Source organism: Carcharhinus amblyrhynchos, chromosome 2 (genome assembly GCF_965287045.1).
Source record: "Carcharhinus amblyrhynchos chromosome 2, sCarAmb.v2.hapA, whole genome shotgun sequence".
NCBI classification, from domain to species: domain Eukaryota; kingdom Metazoa; phylum Chordata; class Chondrichthyes; order Carcharhiniformes; family Carcharhinidae; genus Carcharhinus; species Carcharhinus amblyrhynchos.
This window is the reverse complement of record NC_137325.1, coordinates 7,308,110-7,326,901: the sequence shown is the minus strand read 5'-3', so window position 1 is coordinate 7,326,901 and position 18,792 is coordinate 7,308,110. Positions and strand designations below refer to the sequence as shown.

General features: G+C 42.4%; 1 protein-coding gene across 1 annotated transcript in view; it reads left to right on the top strand.

Annotated features, from left to right (window-relative positions):
- Positions 1–4,583: 4,583 nt before the first annotated feature.
- The window catches only part of mrpl3 (mitochondrial ribosomal protein L3), a 55,021-nt gene continuing 40,812 nt past the window's right edge, over positions 4,584–18,792 (top strand). Inside the window, exons 1-5 of the mRNA XM_080201767.1 lie at positions 4,584–4,669; positions 8,409–8,587; positions 9,377–9,468; positions 10,105–10,203; positions 17,355–17,454. Of these exons, the coding sequence (XP_080057893.1) occupies positions 4,593–4,669; positions 8,409–8,587; positions 9,377–9,468; positions 10,105–10,203; positions 17,355–17,454 (547 nt within the window). The 5' untranslated portion in view covers positions 4,584–4,592. The remainder of the gene's footprint in view (positions 4,670–8,408; positions 8,588–9,376; positions 9,469–10,104; positions 10,204–17,354; positions 17,455–18,792) is intronic.

Genomic DNA, 18,792 nt, shown 5'->3' with positions numbered 1-18,792 from the left:
AGACCCAGTCTATTCAATCTCTCTTCATAAGCTAACCCCCTCATCTCCGGTATCAGCCTGCTGAACCTTCTCTGTACTCCCTCCAAGGCCAATATATCCTTTTGCAAATGTGGGGACCAAAACTGCACAAGTACTCCAGTTGCGGACACCTCTGATGGATACCTCTGGCAGTGAAGCACTCCCTCAGTCCTGATGCTGGAATGTCAGCCTGGGCTTTGGTGCTCAGGCGCTGAAGTGGGATTCGAACCCAGAACTTTGTGATTTGAAGTGCTGGTGCTATCCAGTGGGCCACAGCTCATATCACACAACTCATCTAACGATGAAAATGAAATAGCCGGATAAGAAGGCAGGAAATATAACCACAAAGATAACATTTCTTGTACTTGATCATTTAAAAACAAAACCATAAAACTGTTTTGTAAAAATTGCCAAAGGTGTCAGAATGTACAATGGCACCCACAAATCAATGTCAGGGCTTTGCAGTCCAACAGTCTGGCTTTTCTGATACTGACACAGTTTATGGGGCTGCCAAGGAACTTACAATCAATCTCGCAGAGCTCGGAGGAGTCCAGCTCCAACTTGAGACAAGGCTTCTCAGTATATGTGGAGACTAACCAAAGCAATGAGTTTCCAGGCCAGAATGTAAGTGTACAATGGCATAGTATTTCTGTGACTGGACAAACATTCCAATGGGAGAGAATTGAAGATCAAACCTCAGTTCAAAAAGGAAATCTGGAAATGAAAGTAACCATGAAGCTGTTGTAGACCCACCTGGTTTACAAAATATCCATTAGGAAAGGAAATGTGCCACTTACAATCAATCCCAGATATGACTCTTATCCTCCACCCATGTGTGGTTGATCCCACTCCCGGCTAATGTGACTTAATGAGTCAGTCACTAGCACTGAAATGTTATTGTGATGGTTCATGGAGAAGATACACCATCACCCTCTCAGTGCAAGTGGAGATGGCCAATAAACCCTGGCCTTCCTAGGGCCACATCCTGTGAATGAAGAAATTAAACACCGGTTCCTGCAGAAATGTAAGTTTTTCAGCTCAGTTAAGAATCTTACCATTACATGGGACTGTGTCAGGCTTGATATCCATGGTAAGTAAGGGAAAAGAGGGAGAACTGATGATCTGGTGGCCAGGATCAGAGACTTTAGGAGCAAGGTTGAGTGTGGTAAGTACTTCTGTTATACCATGAGGTTCATTTTCCCTAATGTGGACCAGGATCTGGGCCACGTAGGCTTAGGGTCAGTGTGAAGGCCAAGGCCAAGGCCATTTATGTTAAGGGCCTGGGCTACTGTGAAGCTCACAGCCAGGACCAGAGTTATGGCCATGCAGATCCTTCCAGGTTCAGGACAAGCCACAATTTCAGACAGCACCTCAGTTCAATTTGTTTCTATTCATTCATTGGATGAATTTACCATCATTTCATTGGCCTTTCTTCATTGCACTTGAGATGTTTGCTGAACCATCAAGGTGATTTGATACTGATATATGAACTTGTGCACGAGTCGCAAAAACCCAGCCTGCAGGTGCAGCAGGTGATCAGGAAGGCGAATGGGATGCTGGCCTTCATAGCGAGGAGGATAGAACATAAAAGTAGGGAGGTCTTGCTGCAACTGTACAGGGTATTGGTGAGGCCGCAGCTGGAGTACTGTGTGCAGTTTTGGTCGCCGCACTTGCGCAAGGATATTTTGGCCTTGGAGGGAGTGCAGAGGAGGTTTACTAGGCTGATACTGGAGATGAGGGGGTTGAACTATGAAGAGAGGCTGAATAGACTGGGTTTGTACTCGTCGGAGTTTAGAAGGATGAGGGGGGATCTTATAGAGGCGTGTAAGATAATGAAGGGGATGGATAGCGTAGAGGTAGAGAGATTCTTCCCGCTCAGAAAGGACAGCAGGACTAGAGGGCACAGCCTCAAGATAAGGGGGGGGGGGCAGTTTAGAACGGAGTTGAGGAGGAACTTCTTTACTCAAAGGGTGGTGAATCTCTGGAATTCTCTGCCCGTTGAAGTGGTGGAGGCTACCTCGCTAAATATATTTGAGACACAGGTAGATAGATTTTTGGTAGGCAAGGGAATTAAGGGTTATGGGGAGAAAGTGGGAAAGTGGAACTGAGCCACTTCAGATCAGCCATGATCTTATTGAATGGCGGGGCAGGCTCAAAGGGCTAGATGGCCTACTCCTGCTCCTATTTCTTATGTTCTTATATATAAAGTAGATAAAGGGGCTAATCAGGTCCCTACTGCTGGAGTATTTAAACTTGATAGATTGAGAATATGTTGCTATGTATAGATGGGTAAGCTAGGTTAGATGTTAGCCTTTTCCTGAAACATATCAGGCCTGTATTTCAATATGTATAAGAGTTTATTAAAGATACAAGTCACACATTATATATGTGTTTTTGCAACAGTTCATTGGTGGATACATTTCATTGACAGGGAAAGACCACAGAGAAAAGAATATATCATTTCACTTGAGTCCAAAGCCAGAATCAAAAGTGATTCTGGTGAATTCCTTCACAGAGGTTAGCAGGTTGAAAACTGATGCTGAATAATAATTCACTTTTCCAGTAGGGATGGCATCAGCAATGTGATAGATATACAGAGATTAAAGTTTAATTATTTATTAGTCACAAGTAGGCTTACATTCACACTGCAGTGAAGTTACTGTGACTCCATCTTGTAAGTGACGGTACAGAAGGTCTAGTGGAAACAGTGTACAAGGGTGTAAGATATTCAGCATGGCAGAGCATCTTTTTTGTACTGCTGCTATGTAAATGGAAAATTAGCAGACCCAGCTTTGCAGCTTCACAAGGCAATATTATAGGTTTCACCAGCTAGGGTGGGTCATGTTACATGACTTCCAACTCTTCAATTCAGCTCTGACACAAGGTGAATATCCCTTTATCTGTGTTCCTGAGATTGTTAATGTTCCAACATTAAGAATTTGAAAGGAAATGCTCTTTGTCCTAGCAGACTATTGGACGCCAGTTGGCCAGTCCGGGTTCTGAAATGTAGATGGCCTTGGTATAGTACTCGTTGAATTTGATCTCTGCCGTACACATGGCTGGTTAGGGTCTCTTCAGAGATATCGAGGTGAGAATTTCCCTGTTGCTGTCAGATTAGTTATTGTTCAAGGGTTGCAGATAGATGTGTCCTCAGCCATTTTAAAAAGTTGTGTCCAGTTTTAAAATTTCAGTAATGAACAAGAGAGCGATTACGAGATCGTAGCTCCGTTACGATGGCATGGGCATCAAAGTCTCTTCAAATCTGAGAGGGAGATGTAAAAACATTGCAGCTTGGAAAAGTGGTAAAAGAGAGAATCTTATTCCCAAATGCATGATTCTGTTGAAAGGTGGTTGAACTGAAATGCCAATTCTGTCTTTCCATAGACTTTGCCAGATCGGCTGATCCATTCTAACTTTTCAGAGAAGGAAAAACCAATTCAAAGTTTTCAAATCTCAATAAAATGAGTCATACTGGACTTCCATTTTAAGGTATACAAGACCAGCTTGAGATTAATCCTTCATTTCCAAATTCTATTGGTTTTTCATAGGATCCCTACAGTGCAGAAGCAGGCCATTTGGCCCATCGGGTGTGCACCGGCAATCCAACAGAACATTTTACCCAGATCCTTTGCTCGTAATCCCACATACTTATCTCAGTAATTCCACTAATTTACAATTATTTGGACACTGAGGGGGAATTTAGCATAGCCAATCCACCTAATCTACACATCTTCGGAGTGTGGGAGGAAACGCATGCAGACATGTGGAGAAAGTGCAGACTCCACACACCCAAGGCTGGAATCGAACCCATATCCCTGGCGCTGAGAGGTAGCAGTGCTAACCATTGTGCCACCCTTGCTTTTCTTTCCCCTAAATTTCTGAGTGACATTATTACTTGGAGCTCTGTGTGAACAGATTGTTGATATTGAATCTGTCTGGTTGACGCGATGGTGAATAACTCTCTGGGCTGAAGTGTGTGATGTGGGTATGCCGGCGTTGGACTGGCGTAAACACAGTAAAAAGTCTGACAACACCAGGTTTTAGTCCAACCTATTTATTTGATAATATTCTCACAAGCTTTCGAGGGGTTACCCTCTTCGTCAGGTGAATGGAGAGTTCTGGCCTCAGACAGAGCATATAAAGCACAGACAGTTTAGAGATTACTGATTAAAATGCGAATCCTTACACCTAACCTGCTGTTCAAGACCTGAATTGTCAGCCACTTCAGGTCTTGAACAGCAGGTTAGGTGTAAGGATTCGCATTTTAATCAGTAATCTCTAAACTGTCTGTGCTTTATATGCTCTGTCTGAGGCCAGAACTCTCCATTCACCTGACGAAGAGGGTAACCCCTCGAAAGCTTGTGAGAATATTATCAAATAAATAGGTTGGACTAAAACCTGGTGTTGTCAGACTTTTTACTGAAGTGTGTGACCAGGAGATGCTGCTCTCACGTTGGGAGGCGGAACGGAGGAGCGGGGTCCGCGGACGGTTGAGGCGGACGGACCACCGGAAGTGGTAGGGAATGGCCGGGTGGGGGGACGGGGACGCCGAATGGTGACGGACAGGGGCCAACATGGCGGCGAAAGGAGTTTGGCGGCTGCTGTCGGGGCTGAAAGCTGCGGGGAGAGGAGCTGGAGCCGGAACTCAGAGGTTTGATCGGGGAGAGGGAGATTGTCATTTAAACAGGGAGGAGGAGAGCGGGGCTGGGAATCCAGCGGCAGATCCAGAAACAGCCCCCAACCCCACTCCCTTCTGTCCTCTTTCCCTCCCCCACCATCTTGCCCCATTTATTTGACCCCGTGGTGAACTTGTGGCCCCACATCTTCTCCATGACAAAGATTGCCCACTTCCACCTTAAATGCTTTCTGTCATCATCCTACCCTCTGCCCATCTTCTATTAAAGTCACCTTACATGCTTCTCCGGCTCTAGATTGAATTGTTCCAGTGCTATCCTGACCATCTCCCAACCTGAGTTTGGGATTATTCAAAACTGCTGACAATGTCCCAATTCACCAGGTCCTGTTTTTACCTCCATCCACACCTTGTGCTTACATTGGCCCCTTCGGGTTTAAAACTTAGCTTTGTGTTCAAATTCCTACATGCTCCTGCTCCACCCTATCTCTTTATCGTCTGTCAGATCCACAGCCCTTAAAGAAGACCTTTAAGGGAAGAGTTCCGACCTGTTAAATAACCACGAGTTGATGCTTTTTTTTAATGAGTCACAAATAGATCTTTGTATAGGTTAAAAATCAATGTAACCTTTATTTATGATAAACACAATGTAAAATAACATTTGTTGTGGCAGTGTGAGATCATACTGCTATGAGGCAACCCTTACTGATTCGTCAAACCTCTACAATACAGAAGGAGGCCATTTGGCCAATGGAGTCCACACTCACCAGAATCCCACCCAGGCCTCACTCCCACAACCTCACGCATCCACCCTGCCAATCCCCCTGACACTAGGGTCAATTTATCATGGCCAACCAACCTAACCCATACATCCTTGGACTGTGGGAGGAAAACCACGCAGGGAGAAAATGCAAACTCCATACGAACAGTGATCCGAGGCTAGAATCAAATATGGATCCTGACGCTGAGGCAGCGGTGTTTGCCACTGTGCCACCCATTTGGGACACAGTAATTGTTTATAATTCTGGGAGCAACGCAAGCCAAGATGTTTCTACTGCAGAGGATTCCCAGCTTAGATGCAGACCCTCTGTCTTTTCACTTAGTGTATGTTGCGGCTTATAAGTTGCTCTGGTGTATTAGGCAGCCCCAACTTTGTGGCCTTAAAAATGTTTTTGCATAGACTCAACAAATAAACTCACTCTGTAGCTATGACATGCTGTACTAACAACTGTAAATAGCTTCAATTTTTCTCCCAACAAATGCATTTTACTTGCTTTATATGGGAACGGGTGGTACAGTGGTTAGCACTGCTACCTCACAGCACAAGGGACCCGAGTTCGATTCCTGGCTTGGGTCACTGTCTGTGCAGAGTCTGCACTTAGGCTTACATTAGCACTGCAATGAAGTCACTGTGAAAATTCCCTAGTCGCCACACTTTGGCATCTGCCCACGTACACTGAGGGAGAATTTAGTATGGCGAATCCACCTAACCGGCATGTCTTTCAGACTGTGGGAGGAAACTGGAATACCTGGAGGAAACCCATGCAGACACGGGGAGAGCGTGCAAACTCCACACAGACAGTGACCCAAGCCGGGAATCGAACTCGGGTCCCTGGAGCTGTGAGGCAGCAGTGTTTTCAAATGGGGATTCGATAAATACTTGAGAGGGAAAGGTTGGATAGCTATGGCAAAAGAGCAGGAGAGTGGGGACCGATTGAATAGCTCTTCCAAATCTGCTGACACAGGCACAGTGGACCAAATGATCCTTAGTGTTGTAGCATTTAATGATTCTCAGTATCTGTCACACAGTTATGTAGTACATTCTTCCTGCAGTCAACTTATGCTCAAACAGTGTGGCTCTCCTAACCATAAATCTGGTTACTCTTAGAAATCAGTCACCTATGCCTACCTATCTCATCAATGCAATGTTTAATTGCAAAGACTTGATTGTCCAATATCTAATCACAGATTCCACTTCCTTATTCATTCACTCACTCCAAATTCATTCAGTTTAACCTATTTATTTACACATGTCCTTATAAACGGCTGGAAAACAATAGTTACTAATACTGAATACTTAGCTTAAGACATCTTGGCTTAAGGATCATTTCCTCACATTTGACAGAACCTAAGTTTATACTTGTATAAACCAAACCTGGCATTGCTAAACTAGCATATAAGCAACTACTGCAGATGCTGGAAATCTGAAATATAAACAAAAAGTGCTGGGAATGCTCGGTCAGTCTGACAGCATCTGCAGAGAGAGAAACAGTTAATGTTTCAGGTGGAATACCACTCTCTTCATTATAATGATAAATTAGCTGTTTTCGTGATCAATCAAGTCAGCCTCAGGAAGTCTGTTGCTGGCCTGATTAATTGCTTCCATACTGGTCTGTTATTCTATCCAGATCTATTATCCATTACGAATTGCATCATCTCCTTTACCCTACCATTGACAGCTGTGCCCTTTGTTGTTTTAGGCCCTAAGCAATTTCCTTCCATGCCTTTCCTACTATTTCAGACCCTCTTTAACACTTACCCCTTTAGCTAAGTTTTTGATAATCGCTCCTGGTTTCACCGCCTGTGCCTCAGCATTGTGATTCTGTGAGGTACTGTAGGATTTTGTCCTCTGTTAAAGGCTGAGTGTTAATGAGGGTTATTGCAAATTCAGTGTAATTTTTCTGTTTCACCTGAGGTGTGTACACAGGTTCTCTGCGTGTCTACCTTTTCTGCAGATTTCAAATCTCCAGACTTTGCTTCAGTTGGAAATTCAGTTCAGGTGGCACAGTGGTTGTTAGCACTGCTGCTTCACAGCGCTAGGCACCTGGGTTCGATTCCTGGCTTGGGTCACAGTCTGTGTGGAGTTTGCACATTCTCCCCCGTGTCTGTTCCTCCCACAGTCCAAAGATGTGCGGGTTAGGTGAACTGGCCATGCTAAATTGACCCTTATGAACATAAGAGATAGGAGCAGGAGTAGGCCATCTAGCCCTTCGAGCCTGCCCCGCCATTCAATAAGATCATGGCTGATCTGAAGTGGCTCAGTTCCACTTTCCCGCTTTCTCCCCATAACCCTTAATGCCCTTGCCTACCAAAAACCTACCCTTAGTGTCAATGAGACTAGCTAAGGTAAATGCATGGCGTTATGGGGATAAGGCCTGGGTGGGATTATGGTAGGTGCAGACTCGATGGGTCAAATGGCCTCTTCTGCATGATTCAGTTGCATGCATTCTCCAGCTAGAGAAACCCTGATTTGTTTGCTTTGACAAAGGGTCACCTGGATTCAACGTCAGCTCTTTCCTCTATGCCAGACTTGCTGAGATCTTCCAGCGTTTTCTCTTTTGGTTTTAGATTCCAGCATCTGCAGTAATTTGCTTTTATCCTGTCTGCTTGTTGCTGACTTGCCTGTTGTTCCTTTGCAAGCAGGTTTATAGATATTTTCCTTTATGAATGTGGATGTGGGTATTTATAATGGAAATATTAACAGGAAGCGGCATCATGTACATACTAGGGTGTATAGTAAGATTAAAAAATAACCTTATTGTTCAGACATTTCTAAAGCACTTGACATACAAATTATCTATTGATAAAATCAGCTGAATCCATCAACAGTAGCCTCACAACTCACTGCCACATCTTCAATTATAAGGAAAAGTCATTTGGTATCAGTAATATTTGAAAAAGTTTCTTAGAATGTTTCTGTCACACTTTACCATTGGTTGTCTGAGTAAAAATGCATTCTTGTCTGTGTTTCTTCCAGGTGTCCATTATTCATATTTGTTAGGACAAACACTGAGAGCACCTGGTGGCATGAACATCTCTCTGATGAAAACATTCATCATTTAAGAAATTTGGTTCCTGAAGAATATAAATCATTGACTGCCAGCAAATCTTGCCCATTAAAAGATGAGCCATGGCCCAGGTTACCATGGGAGCCAGGTTAGTTAAAACTGCATCCAGTGTTGTAGAATATTACTGGAGTTAGCTTTGGAATGTGCATTTTTAAAGGTATCTTTGAAACTTGATAAACTTCCTGTTGTCGTCATCCATTTTATCCTTTTGTTTTAAATTACTTTTATATAGTAAATAGATAAAATCCATTGTCCCAGATGACCTTTGAGTGGAAGAGCTGACTGGTGGTGATTTAACCTGAGGGTCACCACACCTCAAGTGAGGGGCAAGGTTGAGAAGGCTGGACCTTCATGAATAATTTTGGCTGGTACGGAAATCGAATCCTCACTGTTGGTGTTGCTCTGCATTACCAACCAGCTGTCCAGCTAACCAGCTGTATTATCTGACCTATTAATGTTTGAATGTTTAATGAGAGGTGATTGAGAAACCTATTATTTTATGTTTTTTAAGGGACATTTATAATAGAATTTTAAGAAATTGAGTTTCTGATGCATTGATTTTGGAGAGTGTCATATTGGGAATGTAGATCTCCCATGATTTCCATCAATTAACATCACTGATAGAAAGTTAAAGGAAGGTTGTGTCCAAACATTGGAGGTATTTTTGGTCAAGGTACATGATTTTGTAAAATGGCCCCCCTACTCTGCTCAGTGCTAATCACATAAGGGGTCCGGGTATTTCAGATTGTGATGGCCTTAATTTTATGCTTTACATAATAAAAGCATTGCTCAATTGCCTAGTATAGTTAAAGAAATTACGACTGAGGGGCTTCCCTGATTAAAAGTGAATCGTGTCTTACCTTTCTCCCTTTCGCAGGTACCCGTAGGGTCGGACTCGTTGCAGTGAAGTTGGGAATGATGCCCTTGTGGACCAAAGACGGTGACAAGCACGCAGTCACGTTACTTCAGGTAAAAGCCCGGCGTGAGCATAAAGAACACTGTTAATCACTAGCTCAGTTTAGATGGTTATGATTTTGGAAGAAGTGAATAAAGCCTGGATTACGGGGAATGGAATACTTAAAAGTAATGGTGACGACAGAGCGATAGTGTTCCAGGTACAGACTGTTGTCTTGCTGATCATCAGAAGAAAATAAGCCAGGTATTTTGACAAATGTGCTACATGGGTAAATTGAAATATTTAAAAAAATCATGCAGGCTTTACAGTGCAAAAATACTACCATAGCACAAGATGCTTTCTTTTCCACTTTCATTTGAAGTTTTAATGACAAAATCTGTATCGATAGTTTTCACATCTTTTTGTTTTATGGAAATGATGCAAGCAGACATTTTTCCCTCAGAAGTAACACAAAAATGCAGCAACCACTGGGATTGGGATATGATTAAAAGAAAAGGAAAAGTCTTGTTTTTAATTTGTTCACGGGATATGGGCACTGTTAGCAAGGCCAACTTTTATTGTCCATTCCTAATTGCCCTTGAGAAAGTTTAGTGCACGTGTGATTTTCTCGCTGTCATGAATTGGTGCTAGTAAATAAATACAGTGACAAGCAGACGAATAAAAGGATGTATTGATTTGTTTTCCTTCAGGTACAGGATTGTCATGTTGTATCATATACTTCTAAAGAGCAATATGATGGCAAGAGACCTGCGTTGGTAGTGGGTGGAAAGAACACATCTCCGTTTAATGTAAGGAAGTGTTTGTATGTATGCTTAATTATTTGATTTGACTCATTATCAATAAAATATTATATAAATATTCTACAGTAGATTGTGAAGAACATGCATGGTTGGATGCTAGACTGCTCTGTATTTCTGACCATTCCAAACTCTGAATTTTCCACTGTTTTAAACTCTTTAGTTTATTTTTCCTTGGCAGCAGTGAGCCAAAAACAAAGCAACTCACCTAACCTTTTATAAAGCAAGAAATTCTTTCTTATAGATCCAGCTTGTATTCTGAGGATGACATGCTTGAGCAATGAGTGTACTACTTGTGGGTGGATATCAAGACCATGGAGAGTTCAGAAGGGACTTACTAGCATTGAATCAGGGATGGGGATTTCAGTTATGTGGTGAGATGAGCAAAGTTTGGGTTGTTCTCCTTTGAGCAGAGAAGGTTAAAGGAAATTGGAGAGAGGTGTTTAAAATCCTGAAGGGTTTAGGCAGAGTAAGGGTAGTCAGTGGCAACAGGGTTGGCAAGCAGAAACACCAGTTTAAGATGATTGGCAAAAGAATCAGAGACAACCTGAGAATGCAATTTTTTTTAAATATCCGTTCATTTAATGATCTGGAATGTTGTGACCTTTCAAAAGAAAATTGGATAAATATGAGGGAAAAAAGAAACATTTCCGTGGATATGGGGGAACGAGGAAGAGTGCAATTAACTGGATAGTTCAGTCAAAGAGCTCGTGCAGGCACAATGGGCCAAAGGGTCTGTTTGCATGCTGTATTGTTTGATGATTCTAATGCAAACTGTGTGCAGAACTTGTCTTAAAAAAAGGTTTCATAGCTAGTATTTATTTTCTGTGAAATTGTTTGTGAGATTTTCTGTCTCCCCGCAGATACTGTCAGATCTGCTGAGATTTTCCAGCATTTTCCAGATTCAGGTTTGACATGTGTGAAAGGTTTTATGGATAAGGTGGGTGTATTGATGCAACCACACCTTAGCCATCTAACCAACTGAGCTAACCAACCCCCATGATCATTAGCTAATGTGGGGCTCAGTACCACAACCCTGAGATGGAGTCCCATTAGCTGAGTTAATTGGACAACTTTAGATGATTGGATTCCTTGCCAGCTATTCAGTGAATGGAACCTATGTATGGAACCATGTTTTAATGTTTGCTATAAGTGGATGTGATAGTGCAGTGAAGAACTGTTTAATCCCAAAAAAAAATCTAAGATGGAACCAGATGATGTCTTGCATCATGTTCCGTTGCCATTTTGCAATGGGTCTTTCTTTTAGGAGTTGTCAGAGACTATAGCGGAGATTTTGGTCTGGCCTCAGGAATATGGAAAATTAGGCAGGTCAGAGTGTGTACACTGGTAAAGAAGCTCACTTTGCTTTCCATCCATTAATTTAAATAGGAACTGCTGAGCAGATTCTGATGCAGATTCTCTGTGGGGCAGCACAGTGGTTAGCAGTGCTGCCGCACAGTGCCAGGGACCCTAATTCAATTTTGGCCTTGGGTCACTGTCTGTGTGGAGTCTGCATGTTCTCCCTGTGTCTGTGGGTTTCTTGTGGGTGCTCCAGTTTTCTCCTACAGTCCAAAGATGTGTGGGTTAGGTTGATTGACCACGCTAATTACTGCTTAGTGTCAGTGGGACTAACAAGGTGAGTATGTGGGGTTATGGGGATGGGGCCTGGGTGGGACTATTGTTGATGAAGCCTCGACGGGCTGAATGGCCTCCCCCTGCACTGGGATTCTATGATTCTGAAGCCATACTGTGCATGTGAAAGCACTGGTTCATACAAAGTTATGGGTTAATTTTTTACCAGCATATTGAGCTACAGGTTTCTCTGTGTGAAAGATTTGCTGTTAACAATTATTGAAAGATCAATGAAGTAATTCCTTTTAGATTAAAAACCCTGCTATATCCACAGAGCTGAAAGTATTGTCATCTTGGGATGTAATTCAGCGTTGTACAATGATGCACCAGTATTTCTCATTCACAATAGCCACTGTAGATTACCACTTTGAAAAGGTTTGAGTAATTGTTAAAATTGTTGTGGCTTATTTTTAAAATGGCTCATCAGGTAGCTTGTGAAAATTTGTATAATTCCCAGTTCGGTGTGAGCTGTTCACTTCCAAATGATCAGTAATTGATGAAAATAGCATTTGGATTGGCCAAATTAATGGAAATAACTCCATAATCTGTCTTGAGTAAGGCATGGTGAATTGACAGTCCCTGTCGATGTAACATTTCAAATGTTATTGCTTCTGTTTAGCGGTGAATTATATGCGTTCTGTGCTTGCTTTGAAAACAAAATTGGTTTTGCCGGGAGGCCTTTTGTGTGAAGAGCGAGGGGCAGCAATCACAGTAACATGTTCTCAAGAATGGGGCAAAGATTACCTTGGCTGAACTGTCATAGTATGAGCATTGTCTTCTTATTATATTTGAAAAACTCTTGTCTGCTCAAGTACTCATGAGACTGACGTATACAATATAATCATTAGGAGCAATCGACCTTGAAATGCAGATCAATTTGGATACCTATGGTTAGAGATTCATGCAAAAACTAATCATAAGAAGTGATTTTATGGTACGGTACATTAAGGCAGGGGAATTGCTGATAAACAGTTTTTAAAATGCAACTCAGAATACGGATATTAAAGACATAATATTTTCCTTAGAAAGATGATGGTTCCATTGATGTAGTTATGCAAAGGGCTCCTACCTCTCTACAACAGATCCTCTCTCCTTCTATCTTAGCCTTTTACCTTTGGCAGTCCCTTGGGATGGAGGTGACTTGCTTTCAGTCAGGTTGGATGTGTTCTGAGATGGCTGATGAGTCCAGCGCATGATTGGTAGACTCTGTCATGTGGGGCAGGTGGTGTTGAAGTAGATGGGTTGTTTGGAGGTTTGTGTGCTCTCTCAGAGGCCTAGACTTCACCTCTGCATGCTCCTCGTAGAAATAAAATCATAGAAACTCTACAGTGCAGACGGAGGCCATTTGGCCCTTCGAGTCTGCACCAACAACAATCCCAGCCAGACCCTAAACCCACATATTTGCCCTGTTAATCCCTCTAACTTAGGCATTCTGGGACAGTAAGGGGCAATTTAGCATGGCCAAACTTGCACATCTGGAGTGTGGGAGGAAACCGGAGCACCCAGGGGAAACCCACACAGACATGGGGAGAACATGTGAACTCCACACAGACAGTGACCCAAGCCGGGAATGGAACCCAGGTCCCTGGAGCTGTGAGACAGCAATGCTAACCACTGTGTCACCGTGCTGCCCGTGCTCCTGACTAAGCCTCTCGGTGTGTTTAGTGCCTTCCCAACAAATCCTTCTCCAATTCAGTTGGTCACAACTGAAGGCCCCCTGAGTTGGCCGGGACATTTGGCCTCTTCAGTGATGCTTTGAGGGGATCCCTGAAGTGTTTCAGCCAACTTCCTAGGGGTCAGTCCCCCTCCACAACTGAGTTCAGTGCAGAGCAATCGCGGACCTAACACTAGACTCCCACAATATATGTTGTCGCTGAATAATCTGCCATGTTACAACAGTCAAGACTGGGACCTGCAAACCTCTGTCTTGAGTAACTCCCTACTGACTGCTATTTCTGCCATACCAGACTGAGTTTCACCAACCAGAAGTCATGTTTTAGGCTCAAGTACAATGAACCGCTCAATGAAGAAATTAATCCAAAGAATGAACTGTTTATTTTGCATCAAGTTTCTCCATGTACATAAACCTCACTTCAGGCGATAGGAACACAACAGAAATGTTCACATGAAACAGTAATGTAGCCAAAAATATGCCCACTCCCAATGGGTTTATTGTCAGCCAAGCAAGCAGCTACAGGTCATTAGCTGACCAGGGCACGCTGCGCTGTTGCAGGTGCTGTCATTCAGAAGAGGTGTTTAACCAAGGCCTCAGCTGCATTCTCTGTTGGGCAGAAAAAAGTCCACGGTGCTATTTCGAAGAAGGGCAAGGAGTATCCCCGCTGTCCTGGTCAATATTTATTCACAATAAGAAGTCTCACAACACCAGGTTAAAGTCCAACAGGTTTATTTGGTAGCAAAAGCCACTAGCTTTCAGGGCGCTGGCTGCCCCTTTGTCAGGTGAGTGAGAGTTCTAATCACAAACAGGGGATATAAAGACACAAACTCAATTTACAGAATAATGATTGGGATGCGATTCTTTACAGCTAATCAAGTCTTAAAGGTACAGACAATGTGAGTGGAGAGAGCGTTAAGTGCAGGTTAAAGAGATGTGTATTGTCTTCAGACAGGACAGTTAGCGAGATTTTGCGAGCCCAGGCAAGTCATAGGGGTTACAGATAGTGTGACATGAACCCCAGATCCTGGTTGAGGCTGTCCTCATGTGCGAAACTTGGCTATCAGTCTCTGCTCTGCGACTCTGTGCTGTTGTGAAGGCCGCCTTGGACAACGCATACCTGAAGATCAGAGGCCAAATGTCCTTGACCGCTGAAGTGTTCCCCAACAGGAAGAGAACAATTTTGCCTGCTGATTGTGGAGTGGTGTTCATTCATCTGTTGTATGTGGTACATTGGGGAGACCATGCAGACGCTACGACAATGTCACAGCACTGCTTATTATGCAGCTACAGTTATGACAGTGATCATGGAGATTATCATCTTTCCTGCTTCATTGAAACCTTTGGTTGTTTGAACTAATCAGGATTGCATGGAGGAGCACAATGCATAAATTCTGCTTTTCTTTTTGCACTTTCCCTTGCACTTTTAAAAGTGTTGATTCTTGCTGATGATGCTACATAAAACTTTTTTCAATCTTTTTTATTTTATTATCATTTCAAAAGGACAGTTTACAAGGGCGGCACAGTGGTTAGCACTGCTGCCTCACAGTGCCAGGGACCCAGGTTTGATTCCCAGCTTGGGTCACTGTCTGTGTGGAATTTGCACGTTCTCCCCATGTCTACGTGGGTTTCCTCTGGCTGCTTCAATTTCCTCCCACAGTTCAAAGATGCATGGGTTAGATGCGTTGGCCATGCTAAATTGCCCCTTAGTGTCCTGGGATGGGTAAATTAGAGGGATTAGTGGGGTAAATTTGTGAGGTTATGGTGATAGGGCTAGGTGGGGTTGTTATCAGTGCAGATTCGATTGGGCCGAATGGCTGCCTTCTCTGCTGTAGGGATTCTATGATTATTTGTCTAATTCTTCTGTGAATCCTTTAATATAAGACCAGCACAATGTACCATAAATCTAATAAATGCACCTTAACTATTTCAAACAAAGAATATTAACAATGCTCACCACGTTCTGGTGTCTATTCTGAAAAATAAATATCACACTGTTAGATTTTACAATTGGATTAATACAAGTTGATTTATTTATATCATTTTACTTACTTAAGTTAATGCATTGCAGCAATAATGCAGAGAAAATTATGATTTAAAACAAATATTGAATCAGTTTAGTATCAAATTTCATTAAAAGCACCCTCCTCCAAAGATATTTCTAATAGTACAATAACCTGAAAGATTTGGGGGCTAAAATAGTTATTTGTGAATGCAAAGTTGTGTGTGGAAAAGGCAACTTAGCGCAAAAAGTTACTTAGATTAAAGATGACAAAACAATGGGTTTACAGGACTGGATGCGTGATACGATATGGACTGCAGAATTTTGAAATTAAGGAATGCTATAATTTCTAGCATTCATTCAAAATCAGAGATGTTATATGATGATTAGTGCATGGCATACTAATGAGGAAATTGAAAGCACCATCTGGGTCTATCACACATCAAATCCTTAAACAATGCACAACTTGAACTTCTCAACAAAGCTCCTGTAACTGAGTAATTAGCAGATCAATCAGTTAGATCCCTTTTTGCCATTTTGAAGTTTTGTAAGGGAAGGCAGCTTCCATTTGAGTTCTAGAAAATATTCCTATTTAACACAGGATGCAGTATGCTTTCATCACAGCTTGATATAGTTTTCATGGTTGCCAGCGGTGCTCCAGTCTCTCACCTAAGCAATCATTATTCATGACTGCGTTCTTTAAATACATGAGAGAATGCTCCAACGCAAAGCAAAGTACTGCACATGCTGAAAGTCTGAAACAAGGGAATGTTGTAATTCTTACTCCATCTCTACATTCAATACAATGCAGTCGCAGTAAACTGCTTCTCTCTTGATGGCTGGGTTTCCCAGTTCGGAGCTGTAGTCTGCTTTGAACATAATGCTTTTGGTATTCTGATTGAATTGATCTAAATTCCTGTGGTACACCCCAGCTTTCCTGCTGTGAATAAGGTTAACAGGAATGGTGTAATCTCATATAAATTATAACTGGTTCATTAATGGGCAGAGCAAAGGCGAAGGACAGATTCATAACAGTCAAAACTTCATATGGCGTTGCAGTCAGCCAGTGAACAGTTGAAGTACAAACAAGAGACACCCTATGTGAAATCCATTATTTGTTTCATGTGTTGTTGCATTTGACCTCGAAGTGAGCTTCTGACCAGAAATCAGTTGCGAAGACAACCTACTTCCACTCGGTAACATTGACTAATTTCTCCCCCATACAATCTATCTCGTAGACTTGATTATTCCAACACATCTCTGACTGGCCTCTTATCTTCCACCTCCTCCCTCCTCTCTCTCTCTCTCTCTCTCTCTCTCTCTCTCTCTCTCCCCCCCCACCGATAAACTTGTCCAAAATTCTGTAGCCCACATCCTCTCACCCAGTCACATGGACCCATCACCTTGTGTTTTACTGATCTGCATTTGTTCTGTTAAGCAGTGCCTTAAGTCTCAGCGCTTTTTCCATTTCCTCCATGGCTCCACAGTCTCACCCTTCCCTATCCCAACTCTTCTCCAGCCCCACAACCTTGCTGAGTTCTCTGCACGCCCCAGATTCTGGCCTCTTGCTGGCTTTAGTTCCTCCAGCCTTTGGTGGCTGTGCCTTTGATTACCTTGAATTGGAATTTCCTCCTTAAACATCTCCAAGTCTATTCCTTTCTTCCCTTCTTTAAGGTACTTTGTAAAACCTATCTCTTTGGGCACACGTTTGGTCATCTGTCTTACGTGACACAGTATCAAATTTTATTTGACACTCCTCTGCATCTTGGGTTACAGTATTCTTTATGGAAACACAGGCAGTTGTTTAATTGTGGATTTATTTATTTTTCTTTGCAGAAACCAGAGTCTGTGATGGAAAAGTACAGGTTGGCGGGGATACCCCCAAAACAGAAAATAACAGTTTTCAGGGTGTCTGAAAATGCAATTATTAAACCAGGTAATGCTTCAAGCAGAACTTTTCTTGTGCGTTTGCTTTGTGATGTGCAAAAACTGACAAACAATATGAACTCATTGGCGTTAAAGAGAGAATAAAGGTAAATTTGGATGCTGGAATTATTGGCACCATTAGCACCTCTTAGCCTTTCCCCTTGTTTTTGTGGCTATGACTCATCTTTCATTCCCTGCAGTATAAATATCTCCCACTTTCTATGCCTTTTAGCTTTGACAAAGGGTCACCTGGACTCAAAACGTCAGCTTTTTTCCTCTCCGTACAGATGCTGTCAGACCTGCTGAGATTTTCCAGCATTTTCTCTTTTGGCACTAAACGGAGGTTTTTTTTTTGAAAAAAGAAATTTCAGAGGGTGTGGGCATCACTGGCTAGGGTGGCATTTATTGCCCATCCCTAATTGCTGAGGAGAAGGTGGTGGTGAGCTACCTTCTTAAACCACTACCACCTATGTGGTGTAGATACACCCACTGTGCTGTTGGGACGGGCTGCTGGAGGTTGCTGATCAGTGTTTAAGAAAGCACATACAGCTTTCGCCTTTTTAGTAATACTAAACTGTATGTTGGTCTAATGATTTTCTAGGTCTATTATTTATTCTCATCAGGTGGCATGTACGTTGAAAGCATTTGCTGCCTCTTTGGTGTAAGCAGTTTGTAAACATTCCAGTCGTGTTAATAGAAACAACATAATTACTGAATAGATTCTTGTATAGCATACTTTCTCATCCATTGAAAATAGACAAATGGTAACAATAAAAACCTTCTAAATGAATAATCAGAAGTTTGAGTCATTCAGGTTTTGATTGGTACTTTCAGCTACTGGCAACTAAACCTTTTCTTTGGGTATAAGGAGTTAATTTCTAGCTATTGGTAAAATCACATCTAATTGCAGTGGTAACTGAAAATGAAGCTCTGATAGAAATGAGAACATACTTATCTTTAAAATCCATTCTGAAACTGACCTGATTAAAATCAAGTCCGTGCTGTTCCTACTCAGTTTGCACTCATGCTTTCAGTGGGAGTTAGTAAGGTTGAGAGAGGGAGATCCCAGTAGGTTTCATCTTCCTGTCTCTCTTTCTGTGGTTGTGGTGCCCTTAACAGGTGAAAGCTTTGCACAGAACCAGAGGCCTTCCCAGGATGTTGTGGTTAAAAACACAATGTACAGCACAGAAACAGGCCATTCAGCCCAACTAGTCCATGCTGATGTTAATACTCCCCTTGAATCTCCTTGCATTATTCTTGTGTGAATCTATAATGGGATGCTGGCCTTCTTAGCGAGGGGGATTGAATATAAAAGTAGGGAGGTCTTGCTGTGGCTGTATAGGGCATT